Source organism: Ochotona princeps, chromosome 10, assembly GCF_030435755.1.
Source record: "Ochotona princeps isolate mOchPri1 chromosome 10, mOchPri1.hap1, whole genome shotgun sequence".
Taxonomy (NCBI): domain Eukaryota; kingdom Metazoa; phylum Chordata; class Mammalia; order Lagomorpha; family Ochotonidae; genus Ochotona; species Ochotona princeps.
In genome coordinates this window covers 65839886-65859552 of record NC_080841.1, presented here as the reverse complement: position 1 = coordinate 65859552, position 19667 = coordinate 65839886, and the positions used below count along the sequence as shown (strand labels likewise).

At 40.2% G+C, this 19667-nt stretch overlaps 1 protein-coding gene across 3 annotated transcripts in view; it reads left to right on the top strand.

Annotated features, from left to right (window-relative positions):
* The window catches only part of WDR37 (WD repeat domain 37), a 79033-nt gene extending 59586 nt beyond the window's left edge, over positions 1 to 19447 (top strand). For all 3 annotated transcript variants that reach the window (XM_058669540.1, XM_058669542.1, XM_058669539.1), the window contains exons 12-14: positions 11223 to 11357; positions 11831 to 11945; positions 15780 to 19447. In XM_058669540.1, coding sequence (XP_058525523.1) covers positions 11223 to 11357; positions 11831 to 11945; positions 15780 to 15911 — 382 coding nt within the window. In that variant the 3' untranslated portion in view covers positions 15912 to 19447. The remainder of the gene's footprint in view (positions 1 to 11222; positions 11358 to 11830; positions 11946 to 15779) is intronic.
* The last annotated feature ends 220 nt before the right edge of the window (positions 19448 to 19667 follow it).

The following is a 19667-nucleotide window of genomic DNA, read 5'->3' as shown; positions in this document are numbered from 1 at the left end:
CTTATTGATCTGAAAGCAAAGCTTTAGAATTTTTTTTTTTTGGTGTTAATTTCTTGTAAGTGTGAGAGAAGGGAACTTTCACCTTTTTTAAGCCTTTGAGTTGTCAGGTCTTGCTAGGAACGTCGAGGCTGGTCAGCTCTTCTGCTTCTGTGTTCTGTGTAGGCGGAGGGTAGCTTTGGCACTCCCCATGCAGACATAAGAGTTGGTCACCAGAGGGAGCTGTAGATGCTTTTATTGAACACAAAAATGTTTCTTCCTAATATTAGATCAGGGGTATGCGTCCAAGCATATCTCCAATTTAGAAAAGCAGGAAATGAGACATTTTACAAGGAGGGATCTTCCTAGTCAGTGACCATTGTTTTCTGTGTCTGTCAGATGTGCTGCAGATTGGATCTCAGGTGACAAAGACGACATTTAGAATGCATTATCTTTGCAAGTGTGTGTAGATATGTGTACCAGACCAAGGCAGACTTTCACGGAAAGAAGATACTAGGTTTTAATTCCAGATTAAGAGCCAAGGAATGTGTAATGTCAGCAGCATTCTGCTTTATTGTGTATCGAGGATACTGTGAGTGTGGTTTGTGAAAACGAACACTGGAGCTTCTGTTCTGATGGATACTTTGCTTTGCAGGCTCTTGTGTGAGCCACAACATTCTTGTGGACATCCATGAACTAATAATGTTGCATTCCTGTTATTGTTAGGCTGAGGGCAGTAGTGCGCCTAAATTAAATGAATGAAAATCCTTCCTTAAGAGTTCATTTTTAGGGGTTTAGTACTGGCTTCTAGTCTGGTTACTCCTTGGTTTTACAAGATGATTTTTCTTGAGTTCTGTTAACTCATTTCTTAAAATTCAGAGTTGCAGTTCTGTAGAAGTTTGCTGTTCTGGCTGATGTAAACCTGAAAAGTTCATTTTAAATCAACCATTGTTTAAACAGACATAGTATTTTTTTCATTATAAAGATTTACTTATTTATTGAAAGTCAAAGTTAGAGGCAGAGATGGGGTGGGAAATCTTCCATCTGCTGGTTCGCTGCCCAGATAGCCGCAGTGGGCAGAGCTGGACCAGGCTGAAGCTGGGAGCTTCCTTGGGGTCTTCCATGTGGGTGCCAGAGGCCTAGTTACTTGAGTCAGCTTCTGTTGCTTCTCCCAGGCCAGTGGCAGGGATTTGGATTACAAGTGGAGCAAGTGGGACATGAACCAGCATCCATATGGGATTCCAATGTTGTGGGTTTCAGCTTCACCTGTTAACACCTAAATGCTCAGCCTGTTGGTATTTCTTCAATGTATGTGACTTTAAAAAAAAATCCTTGCTTATGTAATGCACATTAGCATGATAAGGAATACATTTTTGAAAATTTTAGTGCATATTAAGCTGTTAAATTAATTTGAATATTTTTATGTTAGGTTTGCTTAAGGCAAGACATATAGCTGTATAAGCGTCAAGATTATTGGCTTAGAAAAAAAAAAGATTATTGGCTTAGATATGGAGAGAGATTTTTTTTTCTTTTCCTTTTCTCTTCCTGGTACCACTACGCTTTAAATCAATTCTATCCCTTTCTGAAAAACTGGGTTTGAGATACCATGTGTCACTATAAGATAAAAAAACTCCAGCTAAATGTGTCCCCTTGAAATTTCTACTGTCATCATCTTTGCTGGGTAGAGATAGAACTCCTTGATGTGAGCGCTGCGCAGGGCTTTTATCATAAATTTTTTGGCAAGAACTAATAAGCCTTATTCTTTTTTGATGTGTCACATTTACTCTCACTCTGTATTGAGACATCTCTTCGTTATAACAGGAATTCTACCATGATGGTATTTACTGGCTGTAACTCTAACTCTGGCTTTATTATTTGATTGATTATTGGAAGACCAGTGTGTACAAAATTATAGGAAGAGCAATTTCACATACTTTATGTACATTGCTTTCTTGATAGCAAAAATACAAAATTTTAATGCATTAAAATTAGAAATAATAGAAATGTTTAATTAGAAAATTTTGCAATGTTAAGTCTCATTTATTTCTACCCTAATCATCAAGGCCTGGAATGGTAATTCAGTTTTATCTGAAATAAGTTAAATCCTTGTATTTTTATGTGTTTTTCGTGTGACATTATGATTCATTAAGCCAATCTTCAAAGCCTAATCTTTTTCTTCTCTGCTGGATTTTCTTGAACCCAACATAGAGACCATTTTAACATGATGGGATCTCATTCTGTAGAACTAAGTAACTAGTTACACATGTTTGCAAGAGACAGGTAGTGGCAAGACATTTATTTTTAGATTAAGTCCATGACTATCTTCTTTGAAGAACAGGAGTTCACCATTAGCAGAAGAATCCTAGTTTCAGTCTTACTTTCTCTAATCCACCCTCTTGGCCCTACCACCTTTCCTAAGAGCTTTGTAGAGTTTTCCCTCCACCCCTGCCCTCACTCCCATGCCCTCTTTTTGTTTTGTTTTGTTCTGTTTTGTTTTGTTCTGTTTTGTTTCAGTTGCTCTGAAAAGCAACAGCCAGTTGAAGCAGTCACCAGTCCTTAAGCTTCCTCCATGGGTGGCCTATGATTGTAGCTTATACCCAACTGATAGTATTTACAAGTGTGAGTAAGCTTTGACATTGAAAAAATCTAAAAAGTTACTTCAACCTGTATACAATATTCTAGGATGCAAAAATTTTCATTTCTTTGCTTTTCACATAATTGTATCTTTATTCTCAGTTGTGAACTTTTGATGCTGCAAAGAAAATACAACACACATTTGAGAAAAAAATTAAAAATCGATTTGAGAATTTATGAGATTTCATATGCTTTTATTGTCAAATAAAATACCCAGGGGAGATACTTGGTGTACAGAACTAAATTCTAGATCATATTTGTGTACTTACAAAGATGAAAATAGTTTAGAATTTTATGTCATGATATTAACAGTTTCCTGTATGCTTTTAAAGAGAAAAAAAGTGGAAAATGACATTTTTACTTGGATTGTGGTCCATTTTAACTATAACTGAATTTTGTGCTTGAGCAAAGTTAGCATGCAGAATCAGCTCGTGTGTGTAGGCTCATGAGGGTGCACAGTTTTCCCATGGCAAGATGCCATGGGAGTGGTTTTTCTGTACAACAGAGGAGAGAATGATGGGAGCCAGGGATTTGGTGGATTGGCTTCTAATGACATAAGATTGTTGGCTTCATTGGACCAGGGTTGAGAGTCTTTCTAAGGTCTATTGGCTGACTAGGTCTACTTCACAGGACTACTTCGGTGTCTCCACAGACCTAAATAAACCCCCCTGCCGGACCCACTACCAGCCTCAGATCTGCACACACCCGCAGGTTTTGTGGCCCAGCTTGGCAAGACTTGCCCCCAGTCTCAACATTCACCAGTGGGTGCTGTTGCCTGGCACTGGAGGGTGGTCTGTGCTGCTCCCCAGGCCCAGCACTTGCCAGTGGGTGCCTGCAGATATCTTTTATGTTCATAGATGAGCACCTGCAGAACTTCTGCAACACTCTTCAGCCTTGTATCCTATAGTTGAATAGACATTTATAGAACCAGTCTCTTGCGTCAGAATATTCCCTATTTTACCCTTACAAACATTTCTCATGTAAGAAGAGCTGTTTAGGAACTAATAAAAACAAGGCAATTAGTACATTTAAGTTGGGTTATTTGACAGCTTTGTTACAAGCTGTCGCCTTGTATCACTTTATGTGGAATTGACCTGGAAAACAACTGTCAGATTACTGACACACACTAGAAGCTTCATAGACTCCCTGAGACAGACATGAGGTCTCTGTACAGAGTGCCTGTGTGTGTTGTGCAGACCCAGAAGAGTGAGGAGGAGAGGGAAGGTAGAGGTGACAGGGCTATGTTTATTTGGTTCCTTGAACAGCCAGTGTCAGACTGGCAGCTTGGTCCACACTTGGATCAGTAGAGTCTGTCACTTTTTAGATCTGCAGCTGCTTTTACGTTTTGTCACAGTCAGCAGCTGCCTGAAATCTCTGCTCTGCATCTGAGCTGCAGGGTTCTGATGTTGGTAATAGAGCAAAGTAACACTTCATTTAACTGCCATCTTTGGGGAGTGAGATGTTCCACATAAGCGATTTCTCCAATAATCCCCCAAGAACCAAAACTTTTTCAGAAAAACTCTATCTTTTAATTTGAAGTGTGTATAGATGCTAAAAGTCATCTTTACAATCTGTGAAAAATATTCTAATTGAATTAATAAAATCTGTAGAATTTACTCCAGAACTAAACATACTACCTCAATGCACTCTGAGATCACTAGAAACTCTTCTGTGGGCCGGTGATCAATATGATTCTGGAAGGAATTTATTCCTAGCTTTAGCATGATAATTAGCAGCAGCACATTTTTAGTCCTTAGAATGCTGTTATGCCCCTAAAATTGTACAACATTGTACAATATTGGTTACTCATTACTATGTCAATTAATTCCATAGTGATGTAAATTTTTGCTGATGGTATGTTGGAGCTTTCAATTGACTGGGATGATACTCTGCTGGCTCTGTCTTCAGACCAGAGAGGGTATACCTAAGAAGCCGTTGAACTTGACTGGACAATAAGATGCTGGACTCTGTTTGGTATACGCTTGCAATGGGGGAATCTCAACTGAACTTGAGCTGTGGTTATGCAACAAGGTGGAGGAATCCACCATGGTGGGAGGGTTTGGGGAGGGGTGGGGAGAACCCAAGTATCTATGTAACTGTGTCACATAATACAATGTAATTAATGAAGTTAAATAATAAATAATTTTAAAAAATGGGCTGAATATTGCCAATTTTTTTTTAAAGATTTATTTATTTTTTTTATTACAAAGTCAGATATACAGAGAGGAGGAGAGACAGAGAGGAAGATCTTCCATCCGATGATTCACTCCCCAAGTGAGTCGCAACGGCCGGTACGCACCGATCCGAAGCCGGGAACCAGGAATCTCTTCCAGGTCTCCCACATGGGTGCAGGGTCCCAAAGCTTTGGGCCGTCCTCGACTGCTTTCCCAGGCCACAAGCAGGGAGCTGGATGGGAAGTGGAGCTGCCGGGATTAGAACCGGCGCCCATATGGGATCCCGGGACGTTCAAGGCGAGGACTTTAGCCGCTAGGCCACGTTGCCGGGCCCTGAATATTGCCAATTTTCCGACTTGAATGGAGCAGTCGCAGACAGCATTTTTCCCTTTTCTGTGGTATGCTCTCCAACACAATGCAACTTGGCACACAGTAGGTTCTTAATAAATACTTAATGTACAATGAGGTACACACTTAGAGAAACTTATTACTGGAAATGTTTCCATTATTTCTGGAAGAAGGGGATATTTAGAAAGCAGTGCAGCCAAAGGGAGGTTTAAAAAATAGTGTAACCAAATGAGATTATTAAGGTTGTCTACATGTTAGATGGGTTAACTTTTTCATTCCTGGAAACAGTTGAGTCTTTTTTTTTTTTTATTAATTATTTTGCACTATGTGACAGTTTCATAGGCTCTGGGAATCCCCCCACCCCTCCCCCTCCCCTCCCCCCTGGTGGATTCCTCCACCTTGATGCAGCATTACAGTTCAAATTCAATCAAGATTCTTTCCTTGCAAACATATACCAAGCATAGAGTCCAGCTATTTATTGTCCAGATGGGTTGAACAGTTTCTTGGGGAGACCATTTCTGGTCCGAAGTTAGAGCTGGTAGAATATCATCCCAGTCAGTTAAGAGTCCCAACATAACATCAACAGCAATTTGCAATATTATGGAATTGGCATGGTTTTGAGTAACCAGTATGGTTAAAAAAAAAAAAGCAAGTCCTAACCACAACCTATGATTAGCTCATTGACATTTCAATTTTAGTTTATATACAGGACCGGCTGCTATATACCTTAAAATGGCTATAAGGTACCATTCAGCTGTCTTGTGTCTATTTCATTTTAGTATTTAGCCGTTTGTTATGTTGAAATATAATTTTGCTGATCTTGGCAGATTTTAGGATAATCTAGACTGGCTTGTAACTCTAACAAGACATTTGTCGACATTTAAGGTGCAGAACATTTTTTTTTGGGGGGGGGGTGTGCAGGAAAATCCTCAACACCATGGTGAGGAGTAATTAATCTTTGTGTCCCACCCAGCGAGGCATGAGCCAATCCACGCCAGCTCTTTCCTGTCAGATTTCAAGCTCTACTTTCTGTTGTTTGTCTATTTGTTTTAGGTTTTTTTAGTTTGTATGATTGTTTGTTTGCTGTGAGGGGTTTTCAAAGCGATCCCGATGGTCATTGCGAGGGAGGGCGGGGGTCCAGAGGTGGAGCCAGGCTCGGACCAGAGAAAGCTCTCCTCCCTGGTCCCGAAGGAAGCTTACTATTCTTCTGTTTCTGCGGACCGCTCAGGGCTTCTGGTTGTCTTTCCGATGACGTTGGTTTCTGCACGGTAGTGTTTGGACTTCTTCCATCCCCTGCGGAAGCTCCGGTTGAGGGTGGGTGACCTCAGAGTACTCGGCCTCCGAGGGCATCCAATTCCCTGTGGCCTCCTTGGCAGTTGGGATGTAGTCCTTGTTGCTCGTATTAATAGTTTGTGGAGAAGGTCTGGGAGTCTTCATGGTTGGGATCCAAGCTTCCTCCTTACCACCTGCTCCACTCTGGAGTGCCCCCCTGCTCCACGCACATGACCTCCTGTTAAGAGGTTGTCAGGATCGCACCCAATTCCCCCCTCATGCATTGGTATAGTAGTTTTACTGTTGTTTAGTGCCGCTTTGAGTCTGTTGTCTATGAATTACCAGATTTGATCTTGATAGGCTATATTGTACTTTTTTCTCACTCTTTTTATGGTCCTGAAAGATTTCCCTGCACTCCCTCCCCATTACAGGTTAACATAGCGTATTGAGGGTATAGTAGGTTTTACAGTTTCATGCTAAGAGAAATGAACCAATCCCAAAAGGTTAAATACCACATGTTTGCCTTAATCTGAGATGAAAAGATGACAACTTGGAAGATAGTACCTGTATATTGTAATATTAGTGCAATCTCTAACAACCTGTATCCAATGCAATAAGATAATGCGATATAATCTATAAACCAACAATTAATGTCAGAATACTTAAGATCTACATCAAAAAACAGTTGAGTCTTAAACTTTGTAAAAGCATTGTGTGTGATGCAAATTTGACTTTTTCTTTGCTTTTTGTTTTAAGAGTCCACATTTTGAGACTTAAGCATTCAGGAATATTCAGAAATAAGTTTTATTTAGAAATGACTTTCCTGTTTCTCAGGCATCTGAATTCTTAAAATACGGGCTTTTGGGTATGTCTTTAAATTCTGAAAAGCACATAAAATAGGAAAGGCAAAACAAAGATCTACTTTCTAAGATCTTCAAATGTCTGTGTGTTTTGGCTTTCTGGCTTTTACAGCTGAAAAGTTGTTTGATCTTTTGAAGTTCTACAAATAATTTGTGAAAAAATAGGGAGGAATCTGGTTCCTTTAAACAGAACAAGCACAACTGCACTGAGTTACCTTGCGGTTTACAGTATTTTGTGCAGGTGCCCTCTTCAGGGAGTCCTGGACTGTCTTGTTGGCATGCATTTTGGTAACCAGATCCAGACAGGGCTCTGCTGTTAAAGTCAGCATCTTTTGGGGTGACATTTGGCATTTTCTTTGTGCCTTTATGTGAACTGTGTAATATCTACAAACACTTGACTGTCCAAAGTAATGAAGTCAATATACAGTAATAGGTATTCTTATATTTATTTTTATTTATTTACTTTACCTGAAAGAGTTACAAAGAGAAAAGCAGAGACGATGTGAAGAGAGAGGTCTTCCATTTGCTGGTTTATGCTTTATTCTCCAAATGTTCACAGTGGCCAGAGCTGAAGCTGGGAGTCAGGAACTTCCTATAGGTGTCCCATTTGGGTGCAGGAGCCCAACATGTGAACCATCCTCTGCTGCTTTCCTAGGCCACAAACAGGGAGCTAGATTGGAAGTGGAGCAGCTAGGATCTGAACTGGCTCCCCTATAGGATGCCGGGGCTGCAAGTGGAGGATTAGCCTGATGTGCCACCATGTCAGGACTTAAAAGTGTTGTTTTCTGTGTATCTTGGATGGAGAAGTTTGTGTTTTAAGGAAAGGCATGCCCCATATGGTAGTGTTTTATTAGAGTATGGACTGTCTGTGAACACAGTGGTCTTTTCACATCTAAAAATATTATTTTTGTAGGAAACTATATTTAAAAATAATAAATGTATACTCTTCAGTCAGTTTTTGATGTGGTGCCAGAAAAGCACACTGCATCAACATTTCATGATCCAGCATTTTCCACATCATATATTTTTTTTCTTAGCCGTGAAATTTTGGCAGATTGTTATGCAAAACAGTTTTGTGTCTCTGTGTGACTGGGAAGACAGCTGTTAGTCCTAATGAGGAATGCTAGCATTACAGTATTTCTGTTGATTGAGACCCACGGAGGGAACAGAATGTTCCAGATCAGGCAGTGGTGTGCGGTGAGAAGGTACCATACTGTCAGCTGGAAGTATATGCTCGGCTGCTCTCCACGACAAGATAAATGGGTTTTGCTGGAGTTTGGCAGAGTCTGAAGCTTTTCCAGCGAGTGGTTGTAGCTCACCAGCTTCCCTGTGGGACCCATGGTCCAGGGGTGCTTTTAAAACTCCTGCTTCTTTGCCAATTCTTTTTTCTTTTGATGTCTTGCAGTACCTCTCGAGATTGTGATTTATTAAAAGACTAATGTCTTTTAGTATTTCATGAACACAGGGTTAGATGATTTTTTTTGTTTAGATTTTTTTTTTTGTTAAGTTGGTGGAATGTTAATGGCCATTTATTTTGGATAAAACCTCTGAAGACTGTGATTCAAGGAGAAGTTAGTGTGCATCTCTAACTTAGGTCTTCTGGAGCTCAGCCAGCAGTGGAAGTTCTTCAAGTTTCATTCTAAGCTTTGCATTTAAGGGATAACAACAGCTAAACTCTTAGACCATTCTTTTTATTCTTAAATAAAAAATTCAGCTAGTTTTATAGATTGAACCTTTCTCTACCCATTTTTTTCCTTATCATATTTGGCCATGTGCAAGATTATATATTCTTTTATGTCACTTTACACATAGTATAAGAGTTTCTAAGAGGGGTACTTTTGGCTCCAGGAGGCACTGTTGGTTGTCACACCCAGGGAGGGACATGTGGTAGGATGTCCTAGGCTGGGGCAGAGTGGCGCCTATGTTTTGGGGTGCACAGGATGCTTCTACAGCCTGTCAGTGTCAGACTGGAGGATTAGCATGAGTGAACTTACCATAGAGGTGTGTTTGCTGTGGGAAGGCAGATGTGCCATGTGAGCTTTCCGTCCCATCATACCGTTCCCCATTGTGTTCCTGGGGCATCAGCGTTAAGTCAGAACTTGTCTGTCGTTGTTGAGGCTACTTGATTCTTAGGAACTTTGCTATATTCTGATTTTTTATTGCACTTAGAATGTTGCCTGTGACCATTTAAGTGTAAGGGTGTAGGATAAATTCAGGTTATAGAAACCAGGCTTTTGTCCAGGTGAATTAATGATTTCTGAAGGTAAGAGAAGGTCTTTCATTATGAATCCAGGAGACAGGAGTTTCATCTGGATATCCCTCGAGGGCACAGGGGCCTAACACTTGGGCCATTCTCTGTTGCTTTTCCCAGGCCATTAGTAGGGATCTGGATCAGAAATGGAGCAGCTGAAACTGAAACTGATGCGCATTTGGTGTCAGTTTTACTTGCTACACCATAGTGCTGTCCTCCATCACCTATAAAACATCACTTTGATGAACCCTTTCCCCAAAACAGTCATGGATTTAGAACATTTGAATTAGTAATTATTAATTATTATCTTGAATTATAAAAATATGTTCTGAGGTTGTGATTCCAGTGTTGAGTTTTTCCTTACAAACTCTTATAAAATTATCATTAAATATCATAATACAGGGAGCAGTGGCTTACCAGGCTAAACTCAGCCTTCTAGCACTGGCATCCCATTTGGGCACCAATTTGAGTCCTGGGTGTACCACTTCTGACCTAGCTCCCTGTTTATGGCCTGGGAAGGTGGCAGAGGATGGCTCAGAGTCTCACACTCACATGGAGACCCAAAAGAAACCCCAGTCTTCCAGCTTCAGATCAGTTCAGCTCAGCTTTGGTTGTTCTGGCCATTTGGGAGTAGGAACCAGTGGATGGAAGATTTTTCTGTTCCTCTCTCTCTCTCTCCTTCTCATTGTAAATCAGCCTTTCAAATAAAAAATTAAACATTTAAACAATGTAACAAAGTTTACTAAGTTGTTTTTAAGGATGCGGTTCAGTGCATTAAGCAAATTTACGTTGTGCAATATCACTGCTGTATCCAGGGCTTTTCCATTCTCATAAACAGAAACTGTAGACCTCTTAAGTAGTTCTGCATTCTGCATTCTGCTTGCTGATGGTCGGTCACATGTACCTTTTGGTCTGTTGTCAGTAATGCTACTGTGACCATCTGTTTGCGTCCCCGGGTTCAGTAGCTTAGAGTGTGTACCCAGAAGTGGAACTCCTGACCATCCACTGTTTTCGAGTGGCTGCAGCATTTTCAAGTCCTAACACGAGTGCACAGGACCCTTTAACTTCCCACATTCTTGCAGAACTTCCTTTTTTTTGCTTTGTTTTGTCTTGATTTTTGATAAAGGCCATCCTAATGTGTGTAAGTGGTAGCATTTTACCTTTGACTTTCATTTCCCTAATGACCAATGATGCTGAACATCTTATCTGTGTGTGTGTGTCTTTAGAGGAGTCTCTGTTGATGTCTTTTGCTATTTTTGAATAGTCAGAATAAGCTTTTTTCTAATTTCTGTGTTCTGATTGAACTGAAAGATTGCTATTGGAATCATTGGAATCAGAGTTTTTTTTTTTTAATTCTTTGCCATCAGACCCGAATTTGTAGAAACTTTGGCAGGTTCTGTTTAATCTGTATTTTTTTTGGTAACTTCTTTTTGCTTCATTGCCTAGATATGGTAAAATAGGATAGTGTAGGCTCTGTTTTCCTCCTGAAAAGAAATCAGGTGTTTTTATGGGGAAAATTGAAGAAGCAGGAGAAGTTCGCAGGATAGAAGGCAGCTAACTGGGGTTTGCATTTTTGTAACCTACATTCCGTCTGTGTTGCCATACCACCCCTGGAAGCAAAGTTGTTTATGGGCAGTGTGGGGGGAAACAGTGTTGCATCCCATACCCTTCTCTCCCAGGCCTCTGACGTGTGCCCTTCGCTTGTAGCACTGTGACCTCTGCTGTGTTCACCGTGGGAGACAATGTTGTTTCAGGCAGTGATGACCGCACAGTGAAAGTCTGGGATTTAAAAAATATGAGGTCCCCAATCGCAACTATTCGCACAGACTCTGCCATTAACAGGTAAAGTAAAGCAATTCATCACATATGATGTATTCAGCTTGCCGTGCAGGGGTTTGTTGTGATGCAGTGTGTTCACATAGACTTAGTGTTTACTTGGTAGAGCTTTGGGACAAGTGGATTAGACTCCAGGGTAAATACATTTTATTGACCCTCTAATGCAAACCCGGTACTCCATAAATATGTGAAACGTATTCAGCATAAAGCCAGTTTGGTGTAGTAAGACTTAAAAGAATAAGAGAGAACCATTTATGGCCAGACATGTGTTTCTGGGAAGTTTGAGTGTGATCTTGTAGTTATGTCTAAATCAGAATCTGTTCTAATGCCAAAGGCAGACAGTACCTGAAGTTTCCTAGTGTGGTTTACCTCAAAATGTGAATCATGTGGAGCATGCTACTATCTCATTGTTTGTAAATAATATTTGTAAATAATATTTGTTGTTTTTACACACACCCAATTTGATCTCTTCTCTGTAGGATCAATGTATGTGTTGGCCAAAAAATCATAGCCCTGCCCCATGACAACAGACAGGTGCGATTGTTCGATATGTCGGGAGTGCGACTAGCACGGCTTCCCCGGAGCAGTCGCCAGGTAACAGACTATCAGTACACATTTATAAAACATGCTTGCTCCTGCCTTGTCCTTCAGTGCCGTCCTCAGTACAACAGAACTACAGCTATTCTCTTTCATGGCTCATTGTTATCTTGTTCAAACTTAATGTTGATTTCTTTTTTTACTCTTTGAATACACCTTATAGAAAAATTACCCATGAAATTAAGAGTAACAAAGGAAAGGCTTCACAATCCTCTAATAAACCATACATTACTCCTTTAAGGTGAAGTTTTTAATATTTTGATAACTACTAAGTATCATTGATATATCTGTATCTAAACACGGAATATTATCTTTTGAATTTGCTTTATGTTCATTATGTAAAATTGGTCTGCAACTTGTGAAGTTTACATTTTGAAAAAAAAATATGAGATTTTGTTTGACGTATGTACTTCGGGGAGTATTTTTCTTCAAGAAGATGGAGAATTCTGAAAGGTTCCGTGTGATCCAGCTTCTGGGTTGGCGGTTTCCTTTTATCTGTAAACATTCAGCCTGGTTGGAATTGCAGAATCCTGCTGTGTTTGAATTTATTTCCTGCAAACTAGTGCATGGACTATATTTATGTTTGAGATTAAGACATTTGTTACATTTTGAATTGGTAACACTTCTTCAGACAAATGTGGTTTTCAGTGTCACAAAACCAGGACTAGGAATCACTGGTTTATATTACTCTGAGTTCTTTGAGCTGATTGTTTTAAAGATCAAACAAAAACATGTATTTGAATTTCAAAGTAGTAGAAAAACTAATAATTTAAAATTATTATATTCTGGGGATAGTGTAAGCAATGCTTCTGAAAGTGTGTTTCAGGAAGACAAGATCAGTGGAATGCAGTAACTTAGGAAGTGTTGATCTACAGCAGAGCACACAGGGTCCTGTCCTGGGACAGTCACCAAGGCTTCAGTGTGTGAGCGCATAGTATGACCATCCGTAGGTGTGTGCAATGTCTTCCTGCATCCTCTAAATGGATAGTGACATAGTGAGCACGAGAGATAAGCTCTCCACATGAGGTGCAAGCGTGGGCTTGTCAAAATCAGGAGATAGCACTTCTAGCTTTCTCATATACAGCTCTTGGCCGTGTGTTAGAGACTTGTAATGAATGCCTTGAGTTTGTTTTTAAAATCATCCTGGTCTGAAGATTTGTTTTCCTGCCAGTTCAGGAATATATTGTTTCTTCTTTGCTGTTATTAAAGATGTAATTACAAACAAGTATGTAGCCCTTTGTTATATCTTTCTCAGTCTAATTTTTTTTAATCTATTTTATTGTATTGTTGTTGACAATCTTTACATAGTTAATTACAGTTAAAGGAAAAAGAAGAAAAAAAAGAAAAAAAAAGGTTCAGGGGGATAGGGAAGTGGGTAATGCTATTATGTCAATATTATTTCCATCATGTATCTGAGGTAAAGGGGGATATTGAGGGAGAAGCCCCACCCGGTTTCCTGCCCACCCCAAGTCCCGGATGTGGGGCATGCTCTGAGATATGTGCTCAGGTGGTGTTAATAGTTCTCCAGTTACGAATCGGTGCCAGTTTTGCTCGATGAGGTCGTCCACTGATTGATATGGTCCATCATAAAGTCTCCGTTTACCCTATATTTCGCTGCCAACATATAGCTGAAATGAATGATTGTCCTGTTCTGTCTTCCGTCTTTTCTTGGTTAGAGTTCTGAGTCCAGCAGTTCGATTGGGGAGATCTCCAAAGAAACTTTGAGGTATTCCCAGACTAGTTTCTTGTATGTTCTAGCAAGCACAGGGCCCGGCACAGTCCATCACCCCGATCAGCTGGTGGTTGCAATTGCTGGGTTGGTTCTGTTTTCGGTCCCGAGTTGCACTGGAACCAATGGGTGTTGCAGTCCAGTCTGGTTCGGCCCTTACATCAACCAGTGGGAGCTGCACCCTAGTCCGGGTGACCCACAATAACTCCCACCAGGCCCGCCCCCTACCCTGGTTTGCCAGTATGTGCAGCAGAAGACCAGTCTGTCCCCCATCCCATTTGGCTCTGGTACTTGTCAATGGGTATTAAAGCTTAGTTCCATCTAACCAACTCAACCATCCAGCCCTCACAGATGTTGCAGCCCAAAATAGGCCATGGAAAGTTTCCCACTGGCATACATTCGGCATGGGTCAGGAGCAGACCAGGCTGAATCAGTTCATGTCATCCACTGGCAAATCCGATCACCAGGACAGAGTGTGGGATGAGCCGGGTTTGGTTGCGACAAAACCAGTACACATTATGGAATGCCAGGGCGTGGTTGCCTGTACTGGATATGAATGCAGCACCCATCCAGCACACGTGAGATCCAGGAAGGAAGGGGCAGAGCTGGCCGGGGGATTAAGGGGCTGTTTCCCCTCGCCGGTCAGCTACTCCCACTGGAGAGCGTGGGCTGGGATAGAGACAGACCAGACTAAGCAAGGCTACAACACCTGTGCGCTGCATGTGAACTAGATCAGGGCCGCAGCATCAGCTGGCAGAAGCTGGCACTGGGGACTAATTCTGTCAAGTCAAATCACAGGACCACCTAAAGAATGCATAAACCGGGACAGAGAGACCTGGGAGGGAAAAAGTGGGTTCCCCCTTCTTGGGTCACTATTCCCGTGGGAGGGCATGAAAACTAGGACGGGGGCTGGGATGGCTAGATAGAGAGGCACTCAACAGTCTAATTTTTATGGCCTATTGTAATTTTTATTGTCTGTTGTAATTCTCTCCAGATAGATCAGTAGTACCATATATGTGAATGCTTGCAGAAGGAATATTCGTGCCATTCTTTGATATGTTTTTTGCCTATTTATCTGTCAGTTTTATTTAATAGTGTCCCTTGTATTTATTATATGCTGTAGAACAACTTATTTTGCAGACATTGTTAATTAGTCATATAGGCATATATGCTTGTATATGCATATACCTTTGTGTTAATTTGTCATAGTGTGCATGTCAACTGTTTTGTAATAGTTTTTCCAACATTCGTATATTTAATTGGAATCCTGGAAAATGGCAGGAATCCACTTTTTCTTTCTTTTAGAGATTTATTTATTTTTATTGGAAAGACAGATAGGCAGATTTACAGAGAGGAGAGACAGGAAGATTTTCCATCTGCTGGTTCACTCCCCAAGTGGCCGCAACGGCCACAGCTGAACTGATCCGAAGCCAGGATCCAGGAGCTCCTTTCAGGTCTCCCATGCCGGTGCAGAGTCTCAAGGCTTTGGGCTGTCCTCAACTACTTTCCCAGCCCACAAACAGGGAGCTGGATGGGAAGTGGCGCTGCTGGGACACAAACTGGCACCCATATGGAATCCCAGTACATATGCAAGGCGAGGGTTTAGCCACTGGGCTACCATGCTGGGCCCCTAAGGGAATATTTTTAAAATCTTTGCTTTCTAGTCATTACATTTGTAGCTCCTTTATTATTTGAACTGATTATTTGTTAAAAGTCTATTTGAAATCTTCCGTTGAGTTTAACTTGTCCCCATATATTTTCTGGGTTCTTTCCTAACTAATTTTTTTCAGATTGATTATTTATTTGTTCTTTGTCTTATTATGAAGTATTACTAATTTTCTTAAAGGAAGAATCATAATGTGCTTTTGACATGAGTTTTATTAAACCAATTCATTCATTTTATGTTCTGACATCACTCATTTCAGTATGACTCTGCCAGCAGATTATTAAAGGCTGATTGCTGTACTTAGTATTTTGGTTCACTTGGACTACTCCTGTTGTTATTTTTTGTCTGCTCTGGTTTGTTTTGAGTGGCATAGTTGTTAATTTGGCCGAGAGCTTATAAACAGCACACTAATGTTGGTTTGTTTGATTGTTTACAGGGCCACAGAAGAATGGTGTGCTGCTCAGCATGGAGTGAAGATCACCCCATATGCAATTTGTTCACCTGTGGCTTTGACAGGCAAGCCATTGGTTGGAACATCAATATCCCTGCATTGTTACAAGAAAAATAAGTTTCTGATGTTTCTTAGTTGTGTGGTTTGCCATGGACCTTTGACTCATGCAGGCTTGTCTGCATATTAATCAGCCATTGTGTGAGAGTTTGACCCCAAGAAGGGTGCTTTTTATATGTTCTCACATTGTGTCAGCTTGCATGACATGTACAGAAAAATGAGTGGTCCTATTTTTTATTTTGTTATTGGCATCCTCTGGTCAGTAGAAGTGGAATTCACCTTCCATGTAGCAGATAAAATACTTGTGTGTTGTTGACGTTTGACAGATGAACAGTAGGGCATTACGGTTGTGTAATTAAATGTGAACCTTTGTACTTATTATGAGGCCTAAGCAATCTGTTGCATTTTCTGGAATAATTATACATATCTACCTTGTACTGGGAAGATTGCTGAGCTACGTCTGTGTTGGCTGATGAGCGGCAGGAATGAGCAAAGATTTCATGTTTACTTCTGAATGAAGCTTTAGCCTGTGCTATGTGTAATTCAGTTTCAACTCTAATCTCCGTTACATCCTGAAAAAATAGCTGGGATGTTAGCAGTTAAAAATTTAGCACATTCTGAGAGTTTCTTTTGATAAGAAAAAGTTTCTGCTTTTTTTTTATGGGAAACTTTCAACCTCCTGAGATCTCATATTAGCAAGTTCTAAAATAAAATGATTCTAATCACTGATTTTAGATTTTAAGCAAAATTTAAAGCACTTTAGTTTATAGCTATGGTTATAAACAGTTTTTAGAAGTTTCAAATGATTTATCCACTGAATGTGACTTGACCTTTGTAAGAAGGCTTGCTACCTGAAAACAAAATCTTATTTATTTACTACATCTTTGGTTTGCATATTTCTAAATGGGTTCACTCCTTGGTGGTATTTGAGAGCCAACAATGCAAATAAATGAGTACTACCTCAAAAATAAATATTTGGAAAACTTTGGAGTTTCACTGTTGCCTAGCTAAAGCACTTTTGATTTATAGCTGGAATACTGAATTCAGTTCACAAGGCAAGAAAGACAATCACATCAGATGTATCCCGATGGTAAAAGGTTCTTCATTTGGGCAAATAAGGTAATAACCATAAGAAATCTTTCCTAAAGTGGTCAGATGCTTTTGTCTCGAGTAGCTGGGATACCTCTCAGTGCCAATCTTACTGCCGTGTGAGTGAGCCTGTTACTCTTGCCTTCTTAGAAATTACTGTTCATCTGATATTTGTTAAGTTTATGTTTCTTAGGGAGTTATGGCTTTGATAGAGACATCTCACTGCCTCTTGCATTTGTTAAATGCGGCCATTTGGAGGCTGACTTTTAGAGAGGCATCGAAAAGCAGTACTTAGACTTGTCAAGGCAACTCCTCCCCACTTTCCCTCCCCTGTTTCTCTGTTTGGTGTTGACTCAGTAGAGTGGCCAGTTGGTAAACAGTAGTAATTTGGTAAGGTGTAGTGTATAGGATTTGCAGGTGTTCTCTGGTGTGGCTTATTATCTTACCAAGCATGAGAAGACACCTCACTGGCACTTTTATCCATGGTTCTGCAGGAGCTGATGAGAGAGTTTTCAGATCTGGGTCATTCAGAACATCTGAAATGAGTTGACACAGTCCGGAAGAGAAAAGAGAACACCAGAGTAACCAATATGGACAGGGAGTTGAGATTGCCGACTAAGGGACAAGTAGCATATGTTTTCATTGACTTATAAATTTTGAAAATTCATTGTAGTTTTAAGCCTGACATATTTACCTGATCAGTTTTTGAGAACCGATATCAGACTAGTCACTGTGGTTGATTAGAATTTCAAGCTTCAGCTCCTGTGATCCTCAGCGTAGTGTTGCTTCATGGAGTACTGTCTCAGGATATTTACTGGGTCCCAGTTTTCCCTCCCAGTGAAAGATCTGATTGCCGTCTCCCCTCCCATTGCACTGCAGATGCAAAAGCGTGAGCATTCGGGTTACTTCCAGTGACAAGCTGCACAAGCCTGGTTCTTAGGATTCTTGTATTTTAATTTGAAAGTCTAGATGCCTGCCAGAATGAACAGTTTTGAAGATTTTAAAAAATGTGTTTATCATGGCCATTTAGTTGTATGCAGACTAGTGACTTTCACTGCCGATATCTGCCCACCTTCTCTGGCTAACTGGAGGGACCAGCCTCTGATACCCCAGACGAGGCGCTTTCACTCATTTTCGGGAGAGGGCACAAGACCCCAAAGGTGCTGCAGCCGAGTTCTCAGGAGCAGGACTGACTTAACTGCTAACTGGTGTGTCTTCTAACAGGAGTTCACCCACTGCTATCGTGGCCATGTTCTCTTCAGTAGTCATGAGGTTGGGGATCTTGAATGCATGCATCTGTGTGGGCATGTGTGTATGTATGACTGAAATCATATCACATTGTCAGTCTCATGTGATCTCATTTGAAATAGTCTTTGGAAATGGGAACGTTTTTGGTCCTATATACTTATGTGTCCAGAATTTCAGTTATTTATGGAAGGAAAATATTTAGTTGCTAAATAATGTGTGTTGATAAAGATTTCTTAAGAGATATGCTGTTAGACAAAGCAACAGTTTCTCAACCACTGCACATCAGTTTCTGTAGAGTCAGAATGTCTGTACATTGTTTAAAATCTGGAAGAATTCTATAGAAATCATTTGTTACTTAAATCTGTGAAGATGAGTTTTTTTCTCTTGGAGGAAGAAGTTTGCATTTGTAAGCATTATGTGGAATCAGTTGTTTGTATTGTATTGATGTAATTGTTTTTTAAGTGTTCAATGTCTTCATTGCAATATGAAATTCATTAAAACATTCATGTTCTGTAATTTCTGTTACAAGAGTTTTATGTTATTGAAAGTCTTCTATGGTTTTTACTTTTTGGTCACATTTTGCTTTAGTGAAACATTCTTAGTAGTTATGTAAACATAAAAGTAACCTAGAAATTGAACAGATTAATTGTTCATACTGTTATACCTGAGCTGAATTACATAGGTTTTAGGATACTTTCAGATTTGGAGAAATTTCTCCATTGATTACTTACCTTTCTTAGCTTATTCCTCAGATGGCATATTTATTGTCTAAATTTCATAGTTACATCCTCAGTTAATTAAACGTTCATGATAATCAGTAAAAAGTCAAGAAGAAGGTTGGGTGTTTGGTGCAGCGGCCTAGATGCCACTTGCAGTGCCTGCATCCCATGTTGGAGTGCCTGGGTCCGAGTCTGACTTTACTGAAATCCCAGCTTTCTGCTGACATACAACAGGGAAGGCAGCAGTGATGGCTCAAGAGTGGGGTCTCTGCCACGCATATGGAAGACAGGTGGAGTTCTGGCTCCTGGCCCTGCCAGTGCAGGCATTTGGGGAGTAAACCAGTGGATTTTGTCTCTCTCTTAACTGAAATCAATAACAACCATCCAGAAGAAAATATTTGCATTGTTATGATTTCATGAAAATGCTGCTTAAGACATGAACTATAGGTTTTCTGCTTGTTTCCCTTAGTTGAAAGTTTGATACAGTAACTTGAGAAATTGGAATGAGTTCTGTTGTTACCTAAAGAATATAATACTTAGTAAGAAGAAACTGAAAAAATGAGTTAAGAGGACAATCTTCTACAGTTTAAAGTTAATTCTATTAAAGCAGTTCAAAGTTAGTCTATTTCTGGAAGACAGAGATAAATTTCCTTATGAGGCCCTGCTTTGTCCTTAACAACCTCTAGCACACAAACTGCCAGCAAAATCGTTTAAACCATTTGCATGCCTACAAAGCGGTATCAATGATTGTGGTTATTGG